The sequence below is a fragment of the Corvus hawaiiensis genome, chromosome 18 (genome assembly GCF_020740725.1).
Source record: "Corvus hawaiiensis isolate bCorHaw1 chromosome 18, bCorHaw1.pri.cur, whole genome shotgun sequence".
Classification (NCBI taxonomy): Eukaryota; Metazoa; Chordata; class Aves; order Passeriformes; family Corvidae; genus Corvus; species Corvus hawaiiensis.
The window spans coordinates 1294336-1320419 of NC_063230.1; the positions used below are offsets into that span (position 1 = coordinate 1294336).

The window sequence follows — 26084 nt, forward strand, 5'->3', positions numbered from 1 at the left end:
TTTCTGCAGTGAGAAGTATTTTATAGAAATGCCTGAAATACCAGTTCTGTGTCTTGGCAGGACTTAGAAACTCCAGCCGGTGCCACCAAGTGAGTGAACCAGACAGAGCTGTGGTGCCCAGCACCCACCCACCGTGGGACACCGACACAGAGTGACCCCCAGAGAAAGGGAAACCAGGATCTTTATCCATCCTCCATCTCCAGCAGTTCCCAATTTCTCCATTGTGAGACCTGTGTGAGCCTTGTGCAAGCCCTCAGTGAGCTCAGCCTCTGCGAGCCCAGTGCCTGTGCCCTGGCCTGTGTTGCCATCCAGAATGCTGACCCAGAAGCTCTGCCAGGCCAAACAATTCCTGAGGCAGGAACGTGCTGCAGCCATCGCTTTGTGCTGAATTCTCACCCACGGACAGAAACAAAACGCTTCACACTTTCAGGCTTGTTCTGTGGTGCTGCCTGTGGTGGTGGCACGGGTTGGTTTGCTGTTCAGAATGACTTCATCCCAAACATGGAAACAAAATTAAAGAAATCGCTCTAAAACCTGGATTAGCCTATTAAGTACCAGGCAGAAATGACACTGCTCTGCCATGTGTACACAGCTCTCCACATGTATAATGCTGAGCACTGTGCACAGTGCAACCCCATAGAGAAGTAGGAAGAAGGGCGCAGTTTGCACTGATCTTCCAGTCAGCCTCAGCAGACCCAGCACTGGAAGGGAACAGAACCACAAGGAAAAGCTGAGCTCCATGAACTCAGCTGTTAAAAGGTAAAGCAGCCATGCTTACATGGACTCACTTCACTGTGTTCAAACAGTACAAGTTCACAAAACTTCTCTGACAACCCCTAAAATGTCATTATTTCTAACAGGTCACTGAGATTTGGCAAGATTTTCCTCAAGGTCAGAAATAATTCTCTTCATGCTTTCAATTAAATACTGTTAAATTTTGACTGAGTTATAGGGTGAAGGAAAAGTAAATAACCACTTCCCAATTCTGGTTCTTCCTCCCCCAACCTGGTCATTTGACAGGCTGCCAAAATTTCTGAATGTTCAAACTCCAGTGTGTGCTACAGGTATGACTGTTACCATCCTAATCCTGAAGGTTCCAGGAACAGAGGAAACACTGAGTTACCAATGAATGTGGGGGAGGGAAATGAGTTAGACTGAAATCACAGCGATACCCCTCAGTGTAGTCTGCAGCTTCAGGATCCAAGTTTTTCCTGTCTAGCCCAGAGAAACTGTCTCACACTATAATTAATAAATGGAACCACAAGAAAAGGAGTTATACACCCATTTCCTCTCCTCTTCATTTTTTAACATCAGCAAGAGTCCCTGGTGGCTCTTCAAACATTAGTCTCTGTGTTAGCACATCCTCCCCTCTGCGCTGGGGACAACTGTGCAGCCTCACCCCATCCTCAGTCTGCTCTCCAGGGAGATCTACCAGCCCTGAGCTGTCTGCATCCACCTCTGCTCCAAGGGAAGATAGCTGAGAGCAGAAAACAGAAATTTCTTGGTAACACTGAATTGCTCCTTTTTCACCCCAGGCACCTGAAGACAGGCAGAGTCTTCACAATATTGTGTTTACCTAACCTGTGAAAGGGAAGGTGGCTTCCTTTTGAAAATATTCTGGTAAATGGTGGGACTGCTCAGCAGCCTGATCTCTATCAGGAAACACGAGCAGGTTTTTGAAGGAGTGAGCACAATAGGCTGCATAATCTCAGCACTGTTCCCACAGAGATGTCAGGCCTCTGTACACAGGCCTGGATCAGGCTCCCTTGTTTCAGCACATTCAGCTACTGCAGGAGATACACTGACAAGTGCAGAAAAAAGGACATGTAATGCACGAGAGCAGGAGAGCAGAGAGGAAAATCAGAGTGAAGGTTATTTACAGTGCGTGGGCTTTTGTGTGGAATAGGTTGGTAACGCTGAGATTGAAGATGAATGAAGTAAAGAACATGCAAACTATTTCACTTCTTCCTCAGTACCCAGGCTGCCCACCCAATCTACCCATCAGCAAAACAAAAGACTTTGTTGATGCTCAGTGACCTATTCAAAAATCCCAGAGCAAAATGAGATGTTTCAAGTGCTGCAGAAGGTCTTGAGAAGCAGAGATATCATTATTTACTGATGGCAATGGTTACATCACACAAAAAGGTACCACCAAAGTCCTTTATTCGGTCTCAAAAGCTTCCCTGACCTCACTGTCTTGGCAATGGAAGAACTGGCCTAGGGACACGTCCTCATCAAGAGAATGGCAGAAAGGTCAAGGCCACACTTGCATTTCATTCTAGAACTGAAGTCTAGCATGCAAGAGGCAATTGTTCCCCCAAAATCCACAGATTTAATAGAAGAGCAAACTTCGAAATGGCCAAAATACAACGAGAATGTTTAAAAGTGCTACAAACATCATTCTGAAAGGAAAGAGTATTTTCTTAGCACTGATTTGCTTTTAAATTATTTTTAAAGGAATTAATCAGAAAGGGAAGATTATCTTAGTAGTCCAACTGAGAAAAAATTCTGAATGGATCTGACATTTTTTGGGCAGGCAGAAAACACGAACTAAAATAGGCTACCAAGTTAAGGAGACACAGACCAAAGGAAAATACTGAACTTGTAAAATATGTTTCTTTTTAGGCGGGGGAAAATCAAGATCCTTATTCTGGAAAGTGGAGTACAGTAGTTTTGTTTGTGGGGGTTTGCTGTGTTTGGGGTTTTCTGAGGTATAGATATTGTGAATACAGATTCAGGGTAAGTCAAGTGTTTGCTGCAAAGGAAATCACAGGAGTGCTTTACATCCAAGAGCAGGGAAGGTGTCATGAGCTATAAAAGATCTGCTGCATTCCTGCTGCGAACTCTGCTTGTTCCACACACCGTTCCTACAGTTATGTCTTATTTTGTTACTCCCTCAAAGAACAGACTGCAGAAAGCACATCCTGGGAACTGCACCTTCCTCTTTGGCAGAGGAGACAAAATAAACAATCCCACTGTAGCACCTCTTGTGTCACTGATGGAATTGCCTGTTTGTATTTTAAACAGCACTGGCATAACAGAAATTAAAACTGCTCTTAAATAACAATGTACTCCAGTAAGCCTATCAATAGTGTAAACAAAAGGTTTTGAATGTCTTAAATCAATATTTAGCAATTAAATCCTTCTCACATACCTACACAGAGCAGAGAAATGCCACTTCCAACTAGTACTTTCCAATTAGTACTTTGCAACTTCCTATATCCTGCCACAAATCCACATAATGGAAGCATGAGGAAAAATACTACTGCTCCTGGATGAGAAAAGCTGGAGACAAATCAGTTTAAAGAAAGCACCTGAACAACTGGCTTAAGAAAAGTTCTAAGAAACAACATATCCTGTTTCAGCAAAGAAAAAAATGAAGGTTCTGCCATTATTCTACATTCAACAAAATGACTGCAACTTAGGAGTGAAAAAGGTAAAACAAATACAAGACTCTAAAATTTCTCATTAAGTTAAAATGCTACAGTAAGCGATGAAGCAAAATACCCACATGGAAGAGAAAGCTTTCTTGTTCCCTCTCATCCTGTCAGCTTCAAGGACAAAACGCAAAAGGAGATGTAGGAAATCACTCTTTAGATCCATCCATAAAGTTACATTCCTGTAGCTTAACTGCACCAAGGCAGAAATAACGGCACTGGGGTAGGAAACTCTTTAGGATGTGGCAAACACTGCGGACAGGAACACAGACAAGCAATAAACAGCTTCACACAGGGTTTTGCTTCCACTTGATTCCCACTGCAGCATTGGCTGGCAACGCTGACCAGCTGACAAGACAAGGGTGTCACCTATCAGATGTCTGTGTTCTTGGCACTTACGGGAGACTTAAAGATTGGCCTAACCCAACAAATACATAAAAACCAGTTTCTTCATTAGCTTTCACTGGAGCAGGGCTCCACAAGAGTCAAATTCCTGCCCATGGAAGAGAAAAGGCTGAATACATGAATGAATGAACTCAAAGAATTTCTGCAAAAACAGAGGATTGGCACTTTAATGTGAGAAAGGAGAGCCTTGAAGGGCAGGCTGGATGATTAAAAGACTGGAGCAGGGAAAGGAAATTGATTTATATTCTCATCTCATCAATGTAACTTCTGGTCAAACACAACCACTTCGACTTAAGCACACAACTCCATCTACATTTCTCAATGAAATGAAGTTTATTAAGCAACTTCATAAAGGCCCACAGAGAATTCAAATGAAGCAAAAACAAACCCAAGGAGCAGAACATTTATGATCTTGAGGAAGCAAAAGATCACACACCATGTCCCAAGTGCAAACTACCAGAAGCAGCAGTGCAGCAGCTTGAAGTTATTAAATGTTACTGTGCTTCAATCACCAGCAACAGAATTTGACAGGAATCACTCAAACTTCAAAAAGAAAGTAAAGCCCCCATCCTCAACACAACCCCCCAGCTACATTAACCAGAGGCAAGAGGGATTTCATACCCTCTTGGTACTCCAGTGGCCTAAAGATCAAAGTCCCTACATTTCTTATGCATTGTGTGAACTACATTTTCCCTCTTTCAGACCCTGTTAGTTAAGACATTTTTAAGACAGGCTTTCAGAGGAAAAAAAATTCCCTGAGAATACCAAAGAATACAGTTCTTATGTAAAAATTAAGTGTAAAGTTATCATTCATTAATACTAAAACCCATCAAGTGAGAGGTTTTGTCACACTGGCCAATAATCCCTAAGTGACAGAAGTTGTGAATATTTTATATTCAGCCAGCCAGCAATTTGCAACAAATATCAGCAATGAGACAATTTGTTTCTGTCAGTGTGTCTGAATCACACAGAAACTGCTAACACTACATAAAAAAGCTACACTTCTGTATTTTACACAAATGGAACTTTCAACAGGTATCTCTGCTAGAAGAAGGCACATTTCCACGATAGAAATGAAATGACGTGTTTGTGAAAATACATGACATGTTCATATGTAAGAATTACTTTTGTCACATAGTCAGCTTCAAAGGGAGATCTGCATCCAAAATCCTGCAGGAATCTCCTGTCGTTTTACCCCACAGGAGTAGGGCATAAGTTCGGTAATGGCTGGAAACTGCCAGCTGAATGTGCCATGGATCCTTCTAGAAGGAAATCTGAGTGCATAGGGATGGAACACGATATTCTTATTTCAATCACACAACCAGTCCTGCACCAAGCTTCCAGGGAAGCTGTTCTTTCTGGGACTCCTAATAATATCCAGAGTGACTTGAGAGATTCACAAGCAGCTCCTCTCATTCCAGACTTCTTGTCACTTCTGACTCATTTCACTGATTTCTTCTTGGGAAAAAAGCCCCACCAAACACCAAGAGAACAAATACGAGGACCCAGCTTAAGCTGAGTATGGAACACTTCAAGAGGATTTTCAGGTGTAAAAAATCCTAACAAAGCACAGCCAACCCTTGAGAACATTGCTGATGTAAGGAGCAGAGCTCCAACCCCTCTTCTCCTCACAGACAACGATGCTGGCAAAAGCCCCACTGGAAATGAATTTGTATAATCCAAGAGTTCACTTTTTTGGTTAATACAGCTTCTCAAGAGCTGCTTTAAACTGTTTGAATACAATATTTTGTGCAAATTTAAGCTACACCAGCATCAGACAGGTTTGGTGGTTTTCATTTCTTCATAAATTCTAAATAGAGATATTTCAGTAGTCCTACTTGTTGGGTCACTACAGTCACCACCTGAGGTGGGAAGGGTGAGGTGCTGCAGAAAACAAGACATCTGTCTTAGGGTTTTAAACACCTTGTCAGTAAAAATATACATACACTGATCACACAGAGTACAGGTGAACTGTAAGGATAAGGTCAGCCATGTGAAAAAACTGGATTCCACACAGCTTGGTTTTTTCTTAGCCAAACAATACCAAGATTCTTAAAGTACCTAAAAACACGTGTCTCATGAGACCTTTGTAGTTTACTGTGGTTTTCCTCACAATTTTTGCTTCTAAAACATAAAGGCTGATGATAAGTAGTGCAATAACAATCTAAGCTAATCCTGAAATTTCCATTTCTAAACCTCTCTCCATAAAGCAGAAAGGATTTCAATTTTCCAGCAGCCATGGGAGGAGCAGGAACGGGGGAAATCATTTCAGAGAGATGCCAAATTTTATCACACATGGAAGTCTTAAAGAAATCTAAATCTAGGAAAATTATTAAGAAAGAAGGCGAAGTCTGGTTCTGTATGAAACTACATAGATTTAATACCAAGGTAAGACAGCGCCAGCAAATGGCTTTAGCAGGTTCTGTTTTCCTTGTGTTGGGATCAGTTCATGAGCTGAGCACGAGGGAAGACTTCCTTCAGGGTTGAAAGGGTAATTTAGTTCCTATGGTCCATTAATTTCTTGGCTTCTTTCCCTAGCCTGCTCATTAGTGTGAAGTGCAGTGACAAGGTTTAGAATATGGAAGTTGAAACAGCACCAACAAAATTCCTTCACATAATGATTGCAAAACATCTATCAGAATCAGCAGGGCTTTGAGATTTTTTGACCTAGAATTCAGACTGGTGGCCTGCATCAATAACCATTTCTGCCTTTAAAAATGGCATGAAGTCAGTTAATGACATTATTAATGGCTCCTCATAAGTATCCATCAGCGTTTGCTTCAACAGCCTCCAAACAGACAAACTAGTTTTACTTCAGCTGAATTAGTAGCAGATGGAGGAGATGCATTACCCTCAATCACAAGGTTAAACAGATAATTATGAAAAAACACCCACAAGTCTCCGATATTATCTGATCCTATTAATGTTGCAGGCGACGGAGTAACACCGAGCCGAGCAGAGGAAGCAGGAGAATTATTTAGGTCACTTGAAGAAACAGACTTCTCTCTGATTTCTTTCTTTCCAGTAGCACAGACTGCAAGTGAAGCAGCCAAATTTGGCAGCATGGAGGCAGATAGAAACCTGGGTGCAAGTTCTAGACTCGCAGGAAAAGCTCCCACTCTGCAGCAGCACTTCCCTGGATCAAACACTAGCAGGATTTGACCCTTCCCTTCCAGAGGGCAGGACGAAGAAGAGGTTTATGTTTCATTCTGCTGGCCTGTGTAAGCCAACCCTGTCCTACACCTTTGTATTTTCCATCTGTAACATGTAAACAAGTTCCAACCCTTCCCACATGGAATTTAGTGGTTAAAAAAGGATAACCATATTAAAGCACAAGGACTAGCCAGAAAAAAATTTAGAATTGTCCTTCATGTTATTCCCACCCTTCAGGGCAAAGGTGTTCATTTTCTTTTTGAAACCGGCAGTAAAAAAAAGGTAAAACCTCAGAAATTAATAATTCTTTTATTAGGGCCCACCTTAAATCTCAATGTTTAAAGTAGATTCTCAGCAGAATAAAGGAAAAGTTTGAGTAAAAACAGATGTACATTAAAAAAAAGTTAAATTCAACCACTTCCTGGGGCTTGGCTGCTTCGCTGACAGCACTTGATGAAAGAATATAAACTTTACTAATTCCTGCAACCCAAGATGAGCATTCTAGAACTTCCTGCAAGATGCACCCTTCCTGACACACCTGGGTGGGTGCAAAGCCCACCCCACTCCTGGAGAATGTGTCTGTTCCCTGCACTGGAACAGAACTGTGCCTGCTTTTTCCTCAGGGGAGGTTTCTGTAACTGCCTGGAGGCCAATCCTGTGTCACTGTTCCACACAACACTTCAGTACACCTGACTGAGGAGAGGCAGATATTAAGTAAGAACTCTGCAGCAGGATAATTTATTTCCCTGGAAAAGAATCAGACTGGGTAGTTCCTTTCTTGCTTTCAACAACAAACACTCTCCCAGTATTAAAATGGCCTGGGTGGAACAGCTCAGCTCACATTTTTCGACCATTAGCGAATGTTTTCCTAATGTTCCTGTTGAAAGACAAAATTTTAATAAAATCTGTTAAGATTCCTCAGATGCTACTATCTGTTAAGAAGACTAGGTCGAGCAAGTAGCAGACAGGAAAAATCTAAATATTGACTTAAAACGATGTCACCTGGCCTCAAAATTGATGTGTAAAATTAAGCTCCTAAAAATACAACTACGTATTTGAAGTGCTCCTTGAAATGCAAGCTCTGTTGTGTGCACTCTGCCAGCCGAGTAATCCCATGGAATCAATTAGAAAAAAGAAATAACACTATGTGAGGAGACCATGGCATTTCTAAATATACATCCAGAGATACATACACAGCCATCCCTCAGCAATCTCAAATAATCACCAGGACAAAATCTAAAGGTCACATGGGGAGGAGGGAGGAAGCAGCAAACTCCCTTCATCCTGTGAGGAAACCCAGCCAAACACACCATGTACTTTGGAACATCATGTCATGGTGGGAAGTTTCCAGCGTGCAGAGGTGCATGGCAGGTATCAGATAAATTAATCACAAAAACACGTGAATTTAATTAAGCATTTAGCACAGAACAGAAGGACAGGAATACACAGTTCCTGTTTCTAAATGCGTTGGTAAAGCAGGAGGGGTTTTATTAATACCCATTCAGGACTGCTGAAGTGCTTTGCAAGTGGAAAGTCCAGCAGTGAATTAGGCACTTAGATGCTGGTTAAGCCCTCCCATCACACAATCTTCTATCCCAAACATAGCCAACACCTCCCTCAGGACACAGGCCAAAAGTTGCCCAATTTTAAACAGAGCCACGGTTCCACATTCAGATCAGAAAGCTGGAGGATCCCTGGCAGCAGACCGGGCCAGGAAAAGAATCTCTTTGAAGCTGCTCATGAGTTTGGAATGTACAAAGGAAGACTGTATGTACCCTAATTCAGCCAGACAGGGAAGGCAGGACAGAGCTTTAAACAATCATGTGGTTCCAACGGCTTCACTGGAATGTGATAGTGTGAAATTATGTGCAGCTCAAGTGTTTTTTAAATAAGAACTTGAAGGAATCCAACTGCAGGGAAGGAGGCAGAGCACTATTAAACCAGCAGGCATCACACACAATCCTCTGTACCTGATGGTGCCACTCAAACTGCAGTTCCAAGCTCCTGCCTTCCCCCAGCTCAGAACTCCCTGTACTGATGGGCGCTGGTGGTGCTCCCTGGGAGGGGTTCACCCCCAAGCTCTGGCTCCTGAGCACTGTTCTCCCCAGTTCACTTCACTTGTCATTGCTCAGGGGGTTTCCCTCAAACCTACAGCGATACTTTCGTATTTCCAAGAAACTCATTTGAAAGACAAAAACCTAAACAGTGGTTAAGTATTCCTTTGCTCTCTGACTTTTAATATTTCAGGACAAATCATTTGCTGTGTTTGGGGTTTGTTTGTAGTTGAAAATATAAAGTTTTAGGGTGTACTGGTACAGTAGGCCTGTGGTTGGGGTTTTCCAGCCCCAGTCCACACAAGCATAATTTAATTCTTCAAACATACCTAAATAAGGTTTTATAAGTAACCCCAATGGAACTGTTGTCATGCAAAATGAACTGAGTGAAGTGTTCACCACATATTGATCTTAAAGCAATCCATTAGGCTTAGGAAATTCAAATTAATTCTAATTGCTGTTATTTCAGTTTTTATAGAAAAATTTCTACAGAAAAAACATTCATTTATTCAACTACAAAACAGAAAAGCAGCTCCATATAAGCATTTTGGTTTTCAACTAAAAATATCTGAAAATTATTCTCCTTAACTAAAAACCCAGTTAAAAACAAGAGCAGCAACACATATCTATCTATAGCTATGCACAGATGATGTAATGTGTGTGCATATGCAGCAAGGATCCTACAGGCATAGTCCAGCATCCGTAGGCATCACATTTTTGGACTGCTTTTACAGTTTATTTCAGTATAAAGGGTCTCTAAACTAATAAACAAAGCAAAAAAACAAGGGGTTGTTAAAAAGATAATCACATGCAGATGTGCCATTTGTATCAAGGCAGAACTTGAATCTCATTTGATCAGAGCCATTCTTTGGAGTATGGAAGGAGCCATCTCCCCGCTAGAAAAGCCATTATCACAGGAAATCCTCTGACTTCACTGACAACAGGGATAAAAGCACCTCATAGAGGGTCAGGTTTGCATGGTCAGCAAAAAAGAAAGTAAAACCAGCTTTCCACTCCCCCTTCTCCTGGGAAGACTGAATATTAGGCTATTAGGTAGTCAGATACATTATTTTATAGCTTGCAAAGCCCCTGGGTAATAAAGAATGAGTGCAACTGCCACAGGCAGCTTTACAGGAAATTGTGTGAAACAATGACAGATGCTCCAGAATTGTTTCAAAAACAAGAAAGCCAGGAAGAGCCGTGTGTCAGCTCAGGGGTTTTGCCCACAAACCATATTCTCTAACATGCTGACAGAAACTGTGTGCATAAAAATTTGTGTTTGGGATTATGTGCACATGCTCACAAACAGCCCCATGAATGCAGAATTAAATAATTCTATCCATAATGAAACATTTCAACAAATAAGTATTTCTATTGCCACTCTCAGAAACAGGTGGATAAGCCTCACTCATTTAACAGGAATTACTTGAGAAGCTACAAAGGAAAGTAAACAGGAGTCACAAAATTAAAGCTTTCATATAGAACTTTCAAACAAAGTTGAACTACTGGTCAAAAAAACCTACTCAGGCATTTAAAATACTAAATCTCACAAACCCTCAGTTGAATTTAATATCCTTCACTCACTGAACACAGGACTTACATCACCACCAACTTCAGAGCTAGATTTTAAAAGCAATTGGTTGCTGTTAGATGGAAAAAGATGCCAAGCAGGATCTTGAAGAAACAAATAATGCCCAATTCCCACTGACAGAAACATGAAGTACATGCCTAATTGTGCCAGCAAACCCTACAAGCAGCTACCTGCACATTAAATCACAGAGATGCTATTAACTGCCTCCAAACACAAGATTTTTAACTACAACATAAAAATCTCTTACAAATTTTGGAACAGTAGCAGAGAGATGATTCTTTCACCCAGCCCAGGTGGCAATCTGCTGCTTTTGGCAGAATGACACTGATAGGATTTTGCAGTGCCATCTGACTGTTTAATAAATAGGGCTGCTTCTCTGTGATCTCCTGGTTCGTTTGTGTGTGTAACTAACCACATCTTTGTCCTACTTAATACATGTTTACATTTCCAGCGTGCTTTTTACTATAAACTGCTTTAATCTATTTATTTGGTTTAACACGCTACCAACGCAGTACGTAAAAATCCACTCGACTGGCTTTTATAGAGACTTGTAGAAAAAGTAATAATATTTAAAAGCTTAACAGTAAAATCACATCAATAAAGTCAGCTCAGTACTTTTTCAAATAAAGCAGTGGAATTCCAGTGCAGGATGTATCTGCAAAGAGTAAAGACAGGTGAAATTATTGCAACATTGCCGACTGTGTTAAGTACTTGACTTCAGTTGTGATTCTCATTGTTTATTAACATTTACAGAAAATATTGTTACTTTTAAAAGACTTTGATCCAACTTATTTCTTCATATTATCAGCATCTTCACTTAAAGAACACTGCTGAACCTCCTTAAAAGACCTCTGAAACTCTTGAAGTGTGAACCAACTGTATCCCCAAAGATCTTGTAACCTTTCATGGTGAGGACAGAACAACATCCCCTGGCTCCAGAGGTGGTGCAAGCCAACCTTGTGGTGGTGCAAGCTTCCTTGTTTAATCTCTGGAGATTTACAGCAAGGAAATTGTGTGCTCAGCTTTATTAGAGCAGTTCAGAACAAAACAGGGAGCAGACTGCAAAAATCCACCTCCAAGTAGCAGACAGGTCACACGAGCACGTCAGTGACACAAAGCACACTGCCAGAAAAGCAGAGAGGCATCAGGACAGCCTAAAATAAAGTACTGCTATTTTTAGTTCTTTGTTGCTGTTGATTGCACTGTACCAGAAATAGATTCTAAAATAAGTATGGAGGTTTGGTGGAGACTTTATTGGTCCATCTGTTCTCCAGGAGACTTCAATTTTTCCTGTAATATCACACAAATGACAAAGCTGCAGTATACAAAGGTGTCCTTAAATATAAACATATAATCAAAAGAATATTCAGGAAAACATGCCATAAACCAAAGTCAGTCCAGTCTCAAAACAGTGGTTTGCAGTTTGCAACTTGAGCAAAACAAAACCCCACCAAACTAACACTCTTATTTCAAGATCTCTATTGTGACAGTGTATTGTAAAAGGATTGACTGGTTTATTTTCCAACTCAAAGTAAATCATCTCCACTCATGCAAAACCATCATTCAAAATTGGAACATTAAATAGATTTCTCTTTTTATACTCTTGAACTGGTAATTTACATCCAAAATGAATCTTCAAAGATCATAAATGCTACATAAAGGGAAATGGAAATGCAGTTGAAATTACCTCTCTCTGTGTGTGTGTGTGTGTGTGTGTGTGTGTGTGTGTGTGTGTGTGTGACACGACTGGGAACAATCATGGATTTGTGAGAAGAGTGGCCTTAAGAATAATGAAGTACAACAGCAAATCCCAGTACACTGCACCCTTTATTACATAAAACAGCCACTACAACAGAAGAAGAGAGATTTGGTGTCACTGACAGAGTTATCTCCTGTAAAGAAAATGAACATGTGATGCACAGGGGAATGGACAATCAAACTCCGTGGCCAGAAGAATTTCTCAATCAACTGGTTCACAATATTTAATTCCTTCATTTTAAACAGCATTTTCTGTGCTAACTTCATCAGTGAGATATTTATTTCTCTGTTCATTTTTACCATCAATACAAGTGCTACAGGTTTGGACTGAACTGTATTAAACAGGTCTGTGTGGGCAGTTCATAAAGTGCTCCAACTTACTTTAATTAGTTCTTTTAATTCTCTCACTTATACAAACACAACAGCTACTTAAGAGCCTCTCCTGAGATCACTTAGCCCTCTTTGATTTCTTCCAGCATTCAGACACAGTCCTTGACTTAACTTTGCATTTAAAAGAGACGTCACGACCATTAAGGCTAAATAATGAGAATTAAAAGAAGGCAAACAGCACAGAAACAAATTCTGCTCTGATGATGATATTGGAAAAATATGAAAACTAAAATTCAAGGCAAAGAACTGTAGTACAACTTCAGAGGAGTCAGAGATTGGATGAGGGGAAAGAAAATAAAACAACAGGGAAAACCTCCCCCACAAATTAAATTAAATACAAATAAACATAAAGAAAAGGAGCAGGAGACAAAAATAATAATAATAATTCCATACAAAGAACATAAGGAGTTTTCATTGTGAAGGAGATGAACTGAATAGGGAGAGACCAGATGTGTACTAAAATCAAAAGGCTTGAGACAAAAAAGGATAAAGAGAGTTACATTCTCCCCTTAACACAGGAAGTAGGAGCCCATAGAGTACGCTAATAAATGAAAAAATTAAACCAAAAATCCCAACCTTTTTTCCACCCATTGCATAGATGAGCTATGGTATTAATTACCAACAAGTATTTATGCAGGCTGAAATTCTGTGTGGGTTCAAACTCAATTAAATGCACAAAAGAAAAATTCATCAACAGTTGTTAAACACAAAAATATGTCAAGTTGTATTGTCAAAACCAGCAGGAACCTGACTGAGTGTACAGAAAAATAACTGAATTCTTGGCATGATCTGAAGAGTCTTCCCTGAGCTGTCCCACTTCTGACCACTGCTGGAGACAATTTTTATGGTAAGGGATTATTTAGGAAGAGGATCTGGGCATATTTCTTTTTAAGAAATTAGAAGCACATAATCACAGGCAGCTTCCTGAAATGCCCAGAGTAACTGTATAACACTGATTTTTATCTGACTTGGCCAAATGCTACATCTGTCTCATGGCTGGAGCCAAAGTAGGCAGAATCTGATACTCTTCAGGCAACATTTCCACTCCTTCCTCAATTAAATTTTTTTCTAGGAATTGGGCAGGGCAGTAAATAATTTCCCTGTATGTCCCTGTCCTAGGGAATTGCTCTCCAAAATGTCAGATCTAAACGTGGTTTCAACAACACTGTGTGCACACAGACGTGTTTCTACATAATCTGAAAACTAGTAAAGAGAGAATTCTGTACATTAGACATCCAGTGCCATATTTTAGACTGTTGGATCCTTAAACAAGGAAAAAAAAGGAAGATATTTTAATGTTCTTCCTTCAGCTCTTCTCCATCAGCTTTCCAGTCAGCAGATGGAAATTATATAATTAGATGTACTGACATCATCATCCAAAAAACACTTGCAGTTCCCCGTGTCTTTAACAGCTGGTAACATGAAGAGATTAAAAAGAGGTGAGATCCCGCAAAGTAATGTTTGCAGCTTGCTTTCCTCAGGATACAGAAAATCCCCTTGGCTGGTAGGAAATTCAATCTACCCCTGCATACCACCTTTGTCCTTCAAGATTTTTCTCCCCACAGTCCTGCCATGCTGGCAGACATCCTGGCCATCAGCATTAGTCTCACTCTGCCATGTCACATCATCAATTGTGGGACCATATTTTGGAAGTCCTTGAATCCTTCACATAGGCACCCACAGCTCCCACTTCTCTCAGAATGCCTTCCCCCTCCCACTCCCCCAGGGAGGAAACTCCAAAAATTGCCACCATGACATTCAGACTGACAGAAAATCAGGGGAAGGCCACTGCCCTCCATGCAAGTTTCAATTTTCCCAAATATTCCAGTGTCTAGCAGTGCATTGCTGCACTTAAAGATGGCCATCATTACACACTGCACGGTAAGAAAACTGCTTTCCAGTCCAAATCTGGACTGGTTCTCAGAAACGCACAACAAACTTGAACAACAAGGCAAGAAGAAAGGGTGGAAGGAAAAGAGGGAAAGTCTACTCCTGCAGGAAGAAAGTATCTTGCAAGTCTCGCACAGGAGAGCTTCACATGGGCATTGCTAAATCCAGTGATGCATGAGGAATTCCTGTTGGGTTTTTCCTTATAGATCACCAAGGATCAAACGGCACTGCCAACAGGCATGGCCTGGGATCACAGGATACTTCATCTGCAATTCTCTGGGCCAATGAACCCTGACCAAAATACTGAGGCAACTCTACCCACACAGTGTCAGGATGTAGAGAGCCTCTTCCCTGTGTACTGCAAACCCTCTGTAACACACATAAGCTAGCTCAGAAGTAGTACTTCTCATCCTCAAGAACAGTATCCACATCCAAGCCCTGTAACAGCAAATCTGCAGAGGTGTCATTACAGCAGAGGAGTCAGGACCACACGTTTTGGCACAGAGAAAAGCCACGGGCTGAACCCTGCTGCATCACCAGCCCTGATGGCAGTAGATGGCAGCATCAAGCACAGTATTGGCAAAGTTAGTTTGGCAACGCTGGACAAGTATTTTGCTGGGCACCTGGAAAAAACGTCTGCTCCTTAGGAATTACCCACTCTTAGCTTTATTATCAGGGTAGAATTGAGAGACTAAATGCAGTCTGATTTATTACAGCTACATTTTATGCTTATTGATTTTTCAGAAAGAAAACTTGACATAAACACACTGTGCCATGACCGTGAAGCAGAGGACTGCCCACATGTGGGTCTGTCCTACCTTGAGGGAATCCAGACAGCTCAGACCCACATACTGCTAGAGAGTCCAGTTCTTGTTTCCAAAATGTTATCCAGTCACTTGTCCAGGATTTCTCAACTTCCTAAGTGCACACACTCCAAGCATATAAAGTCACTTCTCTGCCCAAGTGAGAGCACTTGAGGGTTGCCCAGCATTCATGACTGACAAAGGACCTGCTCCACACATGTTCCTCACCCTGTCCCTGGCTCAGGCCACACATAATTTGTGCAGAGTTCACATTGAAGGAACAAGGTGTGCTCTGCAACTCTGAGCAGGAGGAGAAGAGGCTTTTTTCTGAATGTTTGCCCTCAAAGGGCAAAATGTTTCAACAATTCGCCCCAAACTCCCAGTTTGAGGGAGGTATGGCAGCAATGGATCACGCAGAATCTCTCCCTCCTTCCCCATCCTGCCCCACTCTTTCCAATGAAAAAGCAATTTTTAACCATATGAGATTTCTCAAAGAGGAAAAGTAAAAGCCCTGTCACCAGTCAGTACTTCTTGCTACAACTCAGAGCGAGCATCCCAAGAATAACAGCCAGTGGCTTCTTAATGTGCTTTACTAATCCAACTCTACCCAGTTTGTCCCACCAAACATAACTGCTCCAACTGCAGCTCCTCCTGTTCTAGGCAGGTTTAAAAATAAATATTGCTGAGCTCAGGACAGAGTTTGGTTACAGTGATTATGCAGGAGAAGAGAACAAGCCATTGGAAGCAAACAGAAGGGAGAAGCAGTGAGCATTACTCCTGTCCTCTCACCAACAGACTGGAACCATAATTCAGAATTTTGCTTTCTCAGTCGCCAAGAGAGTTCACAAATGGTGATCCATTTTAAGATGAATCTGCTGTGTAATTATTTGTATCAGCAGATTGGTCCTCTGCAATATTCACTTCAGCCTTGGGAAGGCTGGCCTACAGCTCCCTGTTCATTGTTCACATACAGGTTGGTTTGTGTTATAGGCCCACCCAGAAGAATTGGTTTATATAGCCTTATTTAGATTATACAGGATATATTCATTCAAGTTTGCTGTCTTCTAAACCAGCAGTAAATTTATACCAAAGCTACTTTAAAGCCATGCCATTATCCTGAATCTGACCTTTTAGTAAGTTAAAACACTACAAGCATTCAGGAGATTAATACAGCTTTTGCTCAACTTTATAAATGGTTCCAGACAATTAGTGTTTAAAAATAAGCGTTTCCAAAACATTTTTTTCTGCCTAGCAGTCACAAAATAGTCCATTTATATCCTATCATTTGAGGATTTCTTAAAGAAGAGACCTGGTTGCACAACACCTAATGGATCATGTGGTATTGCACAAAAATTACATTATTTTGCAGTATTTAAAGGACTTGTTCCACTCTCTGCCACGGGCAGGGACACCTTCCACTATCCCAGGCTGCTCCAAGCCCTGTCCAGCCTGGTCTTGGACAATTCCAGGGATCCAGGGGCAGCCACAGCTTCTCTGGGCACCCTGTGCCAGGCCTCCCCACCCTCCCAGGGAACAATTTCTTCCTAACATTTCATTTAAACCTACTCTCTTTCAGTTTAAAACCATTCCCCTGCTGCCATTTCAGTTTGAGTCTTCAGAAAATAAGGGTTTGCAAAAATTTTTAAGGGAACAAGTCTCAGAAAACAGACTTCGAGAATAAATAACCTACATAACTGTTATGAAACAAAGATTTATTTCAAGATTAAGTTATTTTAAAGAAGTATAAAACTGTCAGAAAAATAAATGAAAAAGCTATTATTGTTGACAGAAATAACTCAATGGAATTGTTTTCAACTGAAGTTTTCTCTCTTATTTTTGGAGAGAGATTTAAGATTTTTTTTTGCTTTGGGCACCAATTTTGTTTGTGAATATAAGGAAGTGTATTTACTTCTAAATTGGACTGAAAATAAACCCTGTAGTGCCACTATTTTTGCAGAACTCACAAGGCCATATACAAGGGTTTTAAATCAGTCTAATGCCCAAATGCAGCCTGATTTTCAGACACCCAGGCAAGCCATTCTCTGTTGCTCCTGGAGGTCCCTGCAGCCCAGGGAGCAGAGCTCCAGTGCACCCACAATTTGTTCGGAATACTTAAATCCGTTGCAACTCTAAGGCCCTCTAAATATCTACAGAAGCCCTTAAGTCAATTCATTACTGATACAGTAAGTGACAACACTTGTGTTTGGCAGACAGTGCAACTGGGAGCCCTGACAAATCTCATTAACAGCACATCAGGGGCACTTAGTTTATCCTTTACACACAGTGCCAGTACTGAGTGTACAATGAGAAAAGGAGCTTAAACTTTAGTGGGACTGCACTAATTGGTCACCAAGTCCTGATTAAGCCAGGCTTCATATATAACTACTGAAGTTCAAGTATCTGACACAAATGTATCCAAAAACACTTCATGAAGATACTCAGTCACTTCTAAACTATGCAAATAAAAATAAGGCATGAAAAAGAAAAGAAACAGAGAAATAGGCAACTCTACTTGAACTACCTGCCTTTTGTATACTCCTTGTCCAAAGTAATTCAGTCGTTTAAATAACTATATTTTTTAAAAGTTATAAAAGTGAGAAAATAATCTCTCAATTACATTAAATAATGACAATATATAGGCATTCCAGTAACCTTACATATATATAAAAATATTTGTGTATTTAAATAATGTTGCCCAGAAAAAATAACTACAAGAGAAGGTTTTACAACATCCAGAAGTTAAAGATTACTAGATCAGCTTTATATATTTGTAAATTTACATTAATTAAATCAGTAAAAAAGATCCTTAACTTCAAAACTGTAGAGACAACTCTTCTGCATTATAAACTGGAATCACAGAAGTATGTGCCAGCACATCCCCCCAAATGGTAAAAGGGGAAACACATGAAAACATATACCCTAACACACATATCCTGTATATCCTGGCTTCCTCAGAATCCTGCAAGGAGGTGGTAGTTACAAACACACACTGAAAATAGATGGATTCCGAGTATTTCAGAGGGAAAAAGGCACTCCAAAGTCTCAGGCACCTCACAAAAATCAGATTGTGATACTCTGTGACAGCACCCTGAATGTCTGTCCTGGCTCAAGCACAACCCAAGGAATACAGGGTGCCTTTGGAAGCAGCAGGCACAATGGAATTCTTCCTTCTCAGGACAGAAAGGGATGAGAATTGTGCTACCAATTCATTTCAGACTCGTGGATGTTGGTCAGGGGTATCTGTCTCCTGTACCAGAAGCTCACAAAGGAGCCAAACAGCTGGAGTTTACAGAGATGCTTTTACAGGACTGCCACACCAGATTATTCTGTGAGTACCCATCCTGCTGCACACCCTGCTGCCTCAGGCTGGGAATTCCTGTGTGACAGGAGGGACCCCGATCTGCCTGCTGGCTGCCAGAGGCACACAGGCACTCCAAACACACTGTGCAAGTGCCCCATCAGCTGCAGCAGCAGCACTGAGAGAGTGCTGCACCCAGACAAGGAGGTCACTGCAGTAACAGAACCTCTCTTAACAACACAAGGGCGCACTTGTGAAGAAGCAATTTCTACCTCACTTCTACCACCAAAACAGAAGCTATGACAGGACTGAACAGTCCCCAGCACACCCACCATGACCCATGCTGCTTCAGCTGAGCTGGCTGGCTCAGGTCCATGCCCTCAGCAAACAGCAGGGTAAGACACTGCACAGCATCACCTGAATTGGCTGAAGGGGGGATATGCAGCAAACTGGAAGCACAGCTCCAGCGACATCTCACCAATGACCCCATGCAGGGAGACCTTCTATTGTTCCCAGGATGTTATCCTGATTGGCAAGGGGCAAGGAATCTCAAGAATCGGCGCCTGTGGTTGCTTTGCCACTGTGTTTTTAATGGTTTTAGGCAGGAAAGGAGATGAAAAGGCCGGGCCCTTAGGCTGGGGCCGGCAGCCCTCGGTGGGAGCTGTCCCTGCCCCGGCTCCAGCTGCTCGGTTCCATTCCCGAAGGACACCACACAAAGCCCGGCCCCACGCCCCGATGCACAGCTGGGCACAGCCGCTGCAAACTGGGTCACAACGAGAATTTTACAGCATGCTCGAGCACGCTTCTTACTAGCTTTTGGAAGATACTGTTTTAGTATTTTCCTTATTAAAAAACTAATAAAAAGACAACTGAAAACAAATACCCCTTAATTTATAGCTTATGTAGAAGTTACTTTGGTGATAAAGCACATGAACATTGAGACTTTTAGTCCAAAATGCTTTTTTCCTACGCAGTGTGCTAACATTTTCAATCAAGAATTTTACATACAAGATTCCAGGAATATGAATACACAAAATAATCCAAGACTACCAGGAGCATGTATAAGCATAGATAACAGTTATTAAAAAGGTATTGCTTGAATAGCATTTTCCCAGACCATCTTAATAGTATCCTTAAGTAACCCTAAGCTGTTAATAATATTTTGCTGTTTTGCCTATAAAACATAAATATATATTAATTAGTGGTATTAGATTAATATACTTGAATTAAATGGTATTAAATTGCTTGAAAAAGTCTATAAACATAAGCATGTTGATATCAAGAACACCTTGATATACTTCCACCTTTTGCCTGAAAAATGCATGTGAAAACACTTATTTCAAAATCTCTATTTTAGAACTATTCCTTCTGTTAAAATATGAATGCAGCCCATATTACATTGGGTACACTACACAATATTTCAGAGTAAGTAAGAGTTAATTCAGCTTTAGCACATACAAGATTACCAATTAAAATAACACCAGCCACAGATATAACACACCAGCTTGGTGTATGGTTTTACTGAAACCATAAGTAATCCTCAGAAGAAACTCAGCAAAGATGAGCATAACATTTCAGAACTTAAATCTAGAAAATATGAAAATATTTCTCTGGGAATTAAGCCTCTTAAACTGAAATAGAAAAGCTTATTTTTACAGAGGTAGGAAGAATTATTGGGAAATACACGGTATTTCTTATTACTCCGTATTTCTATCACATTTATTTTGACAAGTCATGAATAAGAACACATTATTTAAAATGAAGTCAGATTGATTTTTATTATTTTCCTGCCTAGTCTTTCCTCATTTATAATGGTGTTGGCAATACTGTACATATATATTACTATAGCATCACTAGACACCATTTTCAAGAAACATATACGATCACATTACTGAATTTTTTAAGATGGTTAAAATACAAGTACACAAATGCGCAGAATTAAAATAATTTATAAGACTTCTTTTTCTCAAAGTCAAGGAAATAAAACCTCGCTGCACCACAGCAAACTGTACATGCACAAGCAGTTACTTTTTTTCAGCTGAGGAATTCAAATCTTCATAAAAATTTAAACAAATCACTTCAACTTATTTTACTGTGCTTTTACTGCACTATGTCACCACATAATGAAACACCTGAGTGCCATTTGCCAGAAGACATTATCTGTGCCAGGAGCAAAGCTCCCTGTGGGATTCAGCCAAGGTGCTCCAGTGCTTCCAGTAGTTCTCAACTGCTCCTGGCACAGCAGTTCCTCTCCAGGGCTTCCCAAACTTGACGTTTGCATGTGAAGACACTGACCTGACTGGCAGGAGTTCCTGGCATGGCACAAAGCAAATGCAGCTCTCAACAATGCTCAGTGTCAGCTCTGATTTAGGTATTCCTCAGATGAGTCGTATGGCTACTCCCAAGAAATTGAAGGCAATGATGATTTCAAGGATCTGAGAGAGGAAGCAGTGTCTGCAGTCTTCAGGTTTTGATGGCACTGCTTAATGTCCAGTTTTGATGCTCACAGAGAAGTGAACACAGCTATTGAGCAAAACCGGCTGTGGATGCACTGACTGAGCTCTGTTACAAAGGGAAAAGTTCCTGGATTAGATCTACAGGAGGAGGGCTGACCTGGGAATACTCTGGGTATTTATTGAGATACCCATGCACTCGTAACTCAGAGATTTCTGTGTTCCAGCACATCGCATGAGATTGTCAGTATGGGACAGTGACAGCCAGAAACCTGTTTGGGAACTGCAATCCATGAGTTGCACATCCCTGCAGCCTGACTGCAATCCCCCTGCCCCACCCATGCTGGTTCACAGAGGGCACAGGGGCTGCCTAAACCCCATTCCTACCTGTCAGCCTTCTCACCGAGTAACGAGCTCTAATTCTAAATATTCTACTGATGGAGTAGTTTTCTTCTTAAGGCTAAAAAAACCCAGCACACTTCTGGAAGAGGGGAAGACCCATAAATTATTTAATCTACAAAAAGCAACGATTATTTTTTCACGTGTTCTTTACATTGAATTTAATTAAAAACAGTTTAACAACTTAAGCTGTTCATACAGTTCAAAACAAACTGATTTTCCCCCAATTTCCTACACACCAAGAAAACAATCACTAAAACAAACAGCAAACATTCTTACATAACACGGTCATTATTTTTTTCAGTAAGCTGTTTAACACTTCATTGTGGTGCTTTCAAAACAAACAAAAAAAATCCCGTATAGACTGTGAGAATGAATTTTCATCCCACAGTGAAAGCCACTACCAATGCCTTGGATCAGACAAGTTCTGTGAACTCCAAACATACAGATCTCCTTTAGAAAGCTGTGTAGAAAAACTATCAAGTTTGCCATTTCCTGTCAGTAGCGTGAAACCTATTTTAAACACACTGCTGTAGTATGACAGTAAAATGTGTAGAATTATTTAGGAAGTGACACATAATACTGAAGATACTTGGGAAAGGAAACCCACAAGTTCTGCACTAAATTTCCTGTGAAAAGCATCTGGTCTGCACTGAGAGCAAAACAAAACACAAGCATACAGTGATCTGTCTGCAACTCCCTCTGCTGTTTCCTCAGCCCTCCTGGAAGAGCAGGAAAGCTCATCCTGCACTCAGTTCTCAGCACGGCCTGGAAAGGCAGGCCAGGCTCTCTACTGTTCTTAGGCCTCCCTCTCACATCTTAGCATAAGTAGGTCACGGCCACTGCCATGCTCCACTTCATCTTTGACTTCATTCTGAAATCACAGCCCTCCCTCCCTTCTCCTTTAATGCCATTCACAAAAACCACAGGCCCTGAAGGAATTTACTCCTTGAAAGCCAGACCGTGACTTTTAACTCCTTCCCTGTTCATTTATACCCAGCCCAGGACTTCTCAGTGTATTCCTGAAATGGCGTTAGTAACTCTGGCCATTGGAAATTTGAGATGAGTAACTCTGCCACAAGTTAAAAAGTACAAAAGCAGATTTTTGAGATGCTTCTATTTCTTTAGCAGAATGACACCTGCTGGTTTCCATCATTCAAGGGGGGGGGATATATCCATCCAGATCTCTTTCCACACTCATGGAGAACAATGCAGGTGTTTTCAACAGGGATTGCCTGTTCCCTCTGATCACTGTACAAACATGCAACTTATTTCTATTACTTTATATAATAACACGGCTTTAAGTAATATGTTTTAAAATGTCTTTTTTTTTTTGTTATGAAGGTTTTATGTTAAAATACCTAAAACACCCTCAGTTGGCCTCTTCTTCCTGCAACTGTTCCTTATTGCTTTATCTAGAACAACCTGCTGTTAGTGCAAGAGCTCCACAAAGAATTTATCTGGAATTAACATAAATCAATTTGTGAAGATAGCTTTTTGTGCTATGCTGAGAAAGAAAGCTTAAAAGATTAAATAAGAGGTGTCTGGACAGATTAGTCCCCAAAGCTTCCTGCTACTTGTTGCTACTGTGCACAATTGACTCTACTGTCCACTTTTGCAGTCTTTACTGCAATCTTCCAGTAAGATTAGTTAATTCAATGATACATTTATAGAAAAAAATTAACAACCTGAAACGACACAAAACCTATTTCAAATTAGATGTAATTATTATTGCTAAATAAACACTTTTGAAATTGTGCATATCCAAAGGATTTATAGTGACAAGAACTTTATAAAAATAAACAGAGAAACCAACACCCCCCCCAAACAACAACAAACATTATCTTCTTCAAATCAACAGTGCACCCTCCAACCCTAAAATCCTCAATGTCAGATTTACACATGGAATACTTCAAACACAAACAGAGTTCAACATGAACTCAGGTTTTGTGACATCTTCCAGGCCAGATTTCTTTATGTGCAGACTGCACTTCTGTTTACAAATGCAACTATCCCCTACAGAGCCCTCACTGTGCAGGTTGATTTGGCGTTCCACACATGTAAATCAGACACGGGACTTATTAATCTGTCAGAATTCTAAGGTGATATTACCTCCCACGCCAGTGCTGCTGCTGTTTTTGACAGACATCATCTACTGTATCACATGCTTAATTTATTAAATTGATACACACCAGGAACAGGCAGGAGACTCACAAGCACATTTAATCTGAGCACTCAGGCTCCAGTGACGTGGATAAAACAAACAGCTTTTGCTGAAAGGAGCTACCTCTCTTTTCCAGAAACTGGAATTGACCCCTACTTACGTCACTTTAGGGAATTAATCTTCCAGAAAATTAAGCTGATGTTGGTATGATCAGAAAAGCAGCCGAGAAAACACAAGGGAGAAAGGTGGTTATGCACAGCCAGGATAGAGGAAGGTACGGAAAAACCTGGACCTTTCCATGGCTCCTTGCCATGGGATCGATGTGAAATCAAAGGTTACACACACACAGTGTCAGCCACAAAGTAAACAGTAACAAAACAGATAACTCCATGCTACATTAACACTTTCAGGTTTTAGAAAGGAGACAAATCCATCTTTAATTCCTGCATTCTCTCAAAACCAAATGCTGTTTGTAAGCAGCTGGTTTGCACCAAGTCTGCTACAGAAGAAAGCCAATGGTCTGTAGCATTGCACTGTAACATTTCTGCAGCTAAACCTTGCAGTGAGACCACGACAAGAGGGAGAAGACAGGTCTGACGTGCAAGATGATTTCCACCTGTCCCCACCCTGCCATCAGATGCCGGGTGACTGCAGCTATGCTGGATGGATGAAGAAGTTGCCACCCCACTTCATCTCCACTGCTCATTACCTTCAAATCTCCCAGCATAACTGCGTGTTTAGTCACTTCCTAACCCAGTTCTGTCAAAATGATTCCCGTTAGAAAATCTGTGTTTCAGCTTAACTCAGATTATTTTTGACAGAACTTGTTTAGCGGATGACTATAAATGCAAGTACCAGAAGATCTGAGAACATTGTAACCTTTAGAGCTCAGAGAGGAAATAGCAGCGAGCAGTGGAGCCAGCTACCCCGTTCCATGGCTGTGTTGCTGTGGGAGAAGCACATTAATCACTCCTATAGGTCTGATTTGACAGCCTGCCTGAGCAGGGAAAGCTGTGTATCGAGGGTGGCATCTTTAAAGAAAATAAATCAGGAAATCTATGGACTACTTATTTTACTGCTTAAAATGTCAGGTTGGGGTTTAGTATCCAGAAATTGAAATTATTCACTGTAACTGCCTGCAATTCTGCTGTATAATGAGAGGAACAGGCAGATGCTGCTCAAAAGATATTAATAAATGTGACATTTCTGTGGGGCTAATGGATAAACATCAACCTCGCCTTCTTATCTTAAATTATTGTAACAAGGCCTGAAAACTTACCTAATTGCTTTCTATGTGTTACTGATGTGAACACAGTGTCTGTGTTTTCACTTGTTACATGGCAAAAAAAGTGGGAAAACTACCACCAAAATGCAGCATCAAATTACCATCACACAATACACAACACTGACAGGAGCAGGACTTGATGTAGAGATCTCCTTACCTTTTGTTAACAGGCTTCTCATCCTTGTCATAGGGCCTTATGAACCATTTCCCAATTCTTACGAAGTTTTTATCCATCAGGCATCTAGAAAACAATTACAGCAACAATTACTAGTTACATCTGAAAGTGTAATTAAAAGGAATCTTTGAAGACAGTGACACTGAGGGATTAGGCAGCTGAATTTCCATCAGATTGAAATTAAAGTTTGTAGCTTTTGGGTTCCACTTTCTGTTTACCCACATCACTCACAGAGAATCCCTGTCCCATCTCATGACACTGTCACTGATGCTGAACTTCACACGTGCATTTTCCCTTCATCTTTGCCACAATCTTTTCCACTCTGTGCTACTCTTTTTGCTGAATGATCTATCATTCTATTTTTCTCACTCCTCTTCTTGAACAAAAGCCATTCATTAGTACTGATTCTTTTCTATTCGGTCTTTCAGATTTCAGACAATAAAGAATATGCATTCCTTTATTTTTGGCATGTATGTGGTATAGTATAGGAATGACAGAAAATTGTATTACGGAAATATTAACAATGATTCAATTTTCCCTTCACATGATCCCCAGCATGATTTCAGGTGCTGAAACTCTCATAATTACTGCTTCCTCTGTCAGAAAACCTCACTCCACCAAATATACTCCCACATCACCAAAATTAGAGCAGTAAGTTCCATTTTCTGTGGCCCCTTTGAAAGCCCACCGTTTCTTTTTAGAAACTGCATATTCCCCTCTAAAAAAAAAAAACAAAAACAACAACAGTGAGGACCCGAAGAGATCAATACCCAATTCAAATGGACAAGTTAGGGAGTGCCTGATGCCTTTCTAGGTCCACCTGTACAGA

General features: G+C 40.8%; 1 protein-coding gene across 2 annotated transcripts in view; it reads right to left on the reverse strand.

Annotated features, from left to right (window-relative positions):
- The window catches only part of MED13L (mediator complex subunit 13L), a 179354-nt gene that overhangs the window by 60503 nt on the left and 92767 nt on the right, over positions 1-26084 (reverse strand). For both annotated transcript variants that reach the window (XM_048323263.1, XM_048323262.1), the window contains exon 4: positions 25238-25321. In XM_048323263.1, coding sequence (XP_048179220.1) covers positions 25238-25321 — 84 coding nt within the window. The remainder of the gene's footprint in view (positions 1-25237; positions 25322-26084) is intronic.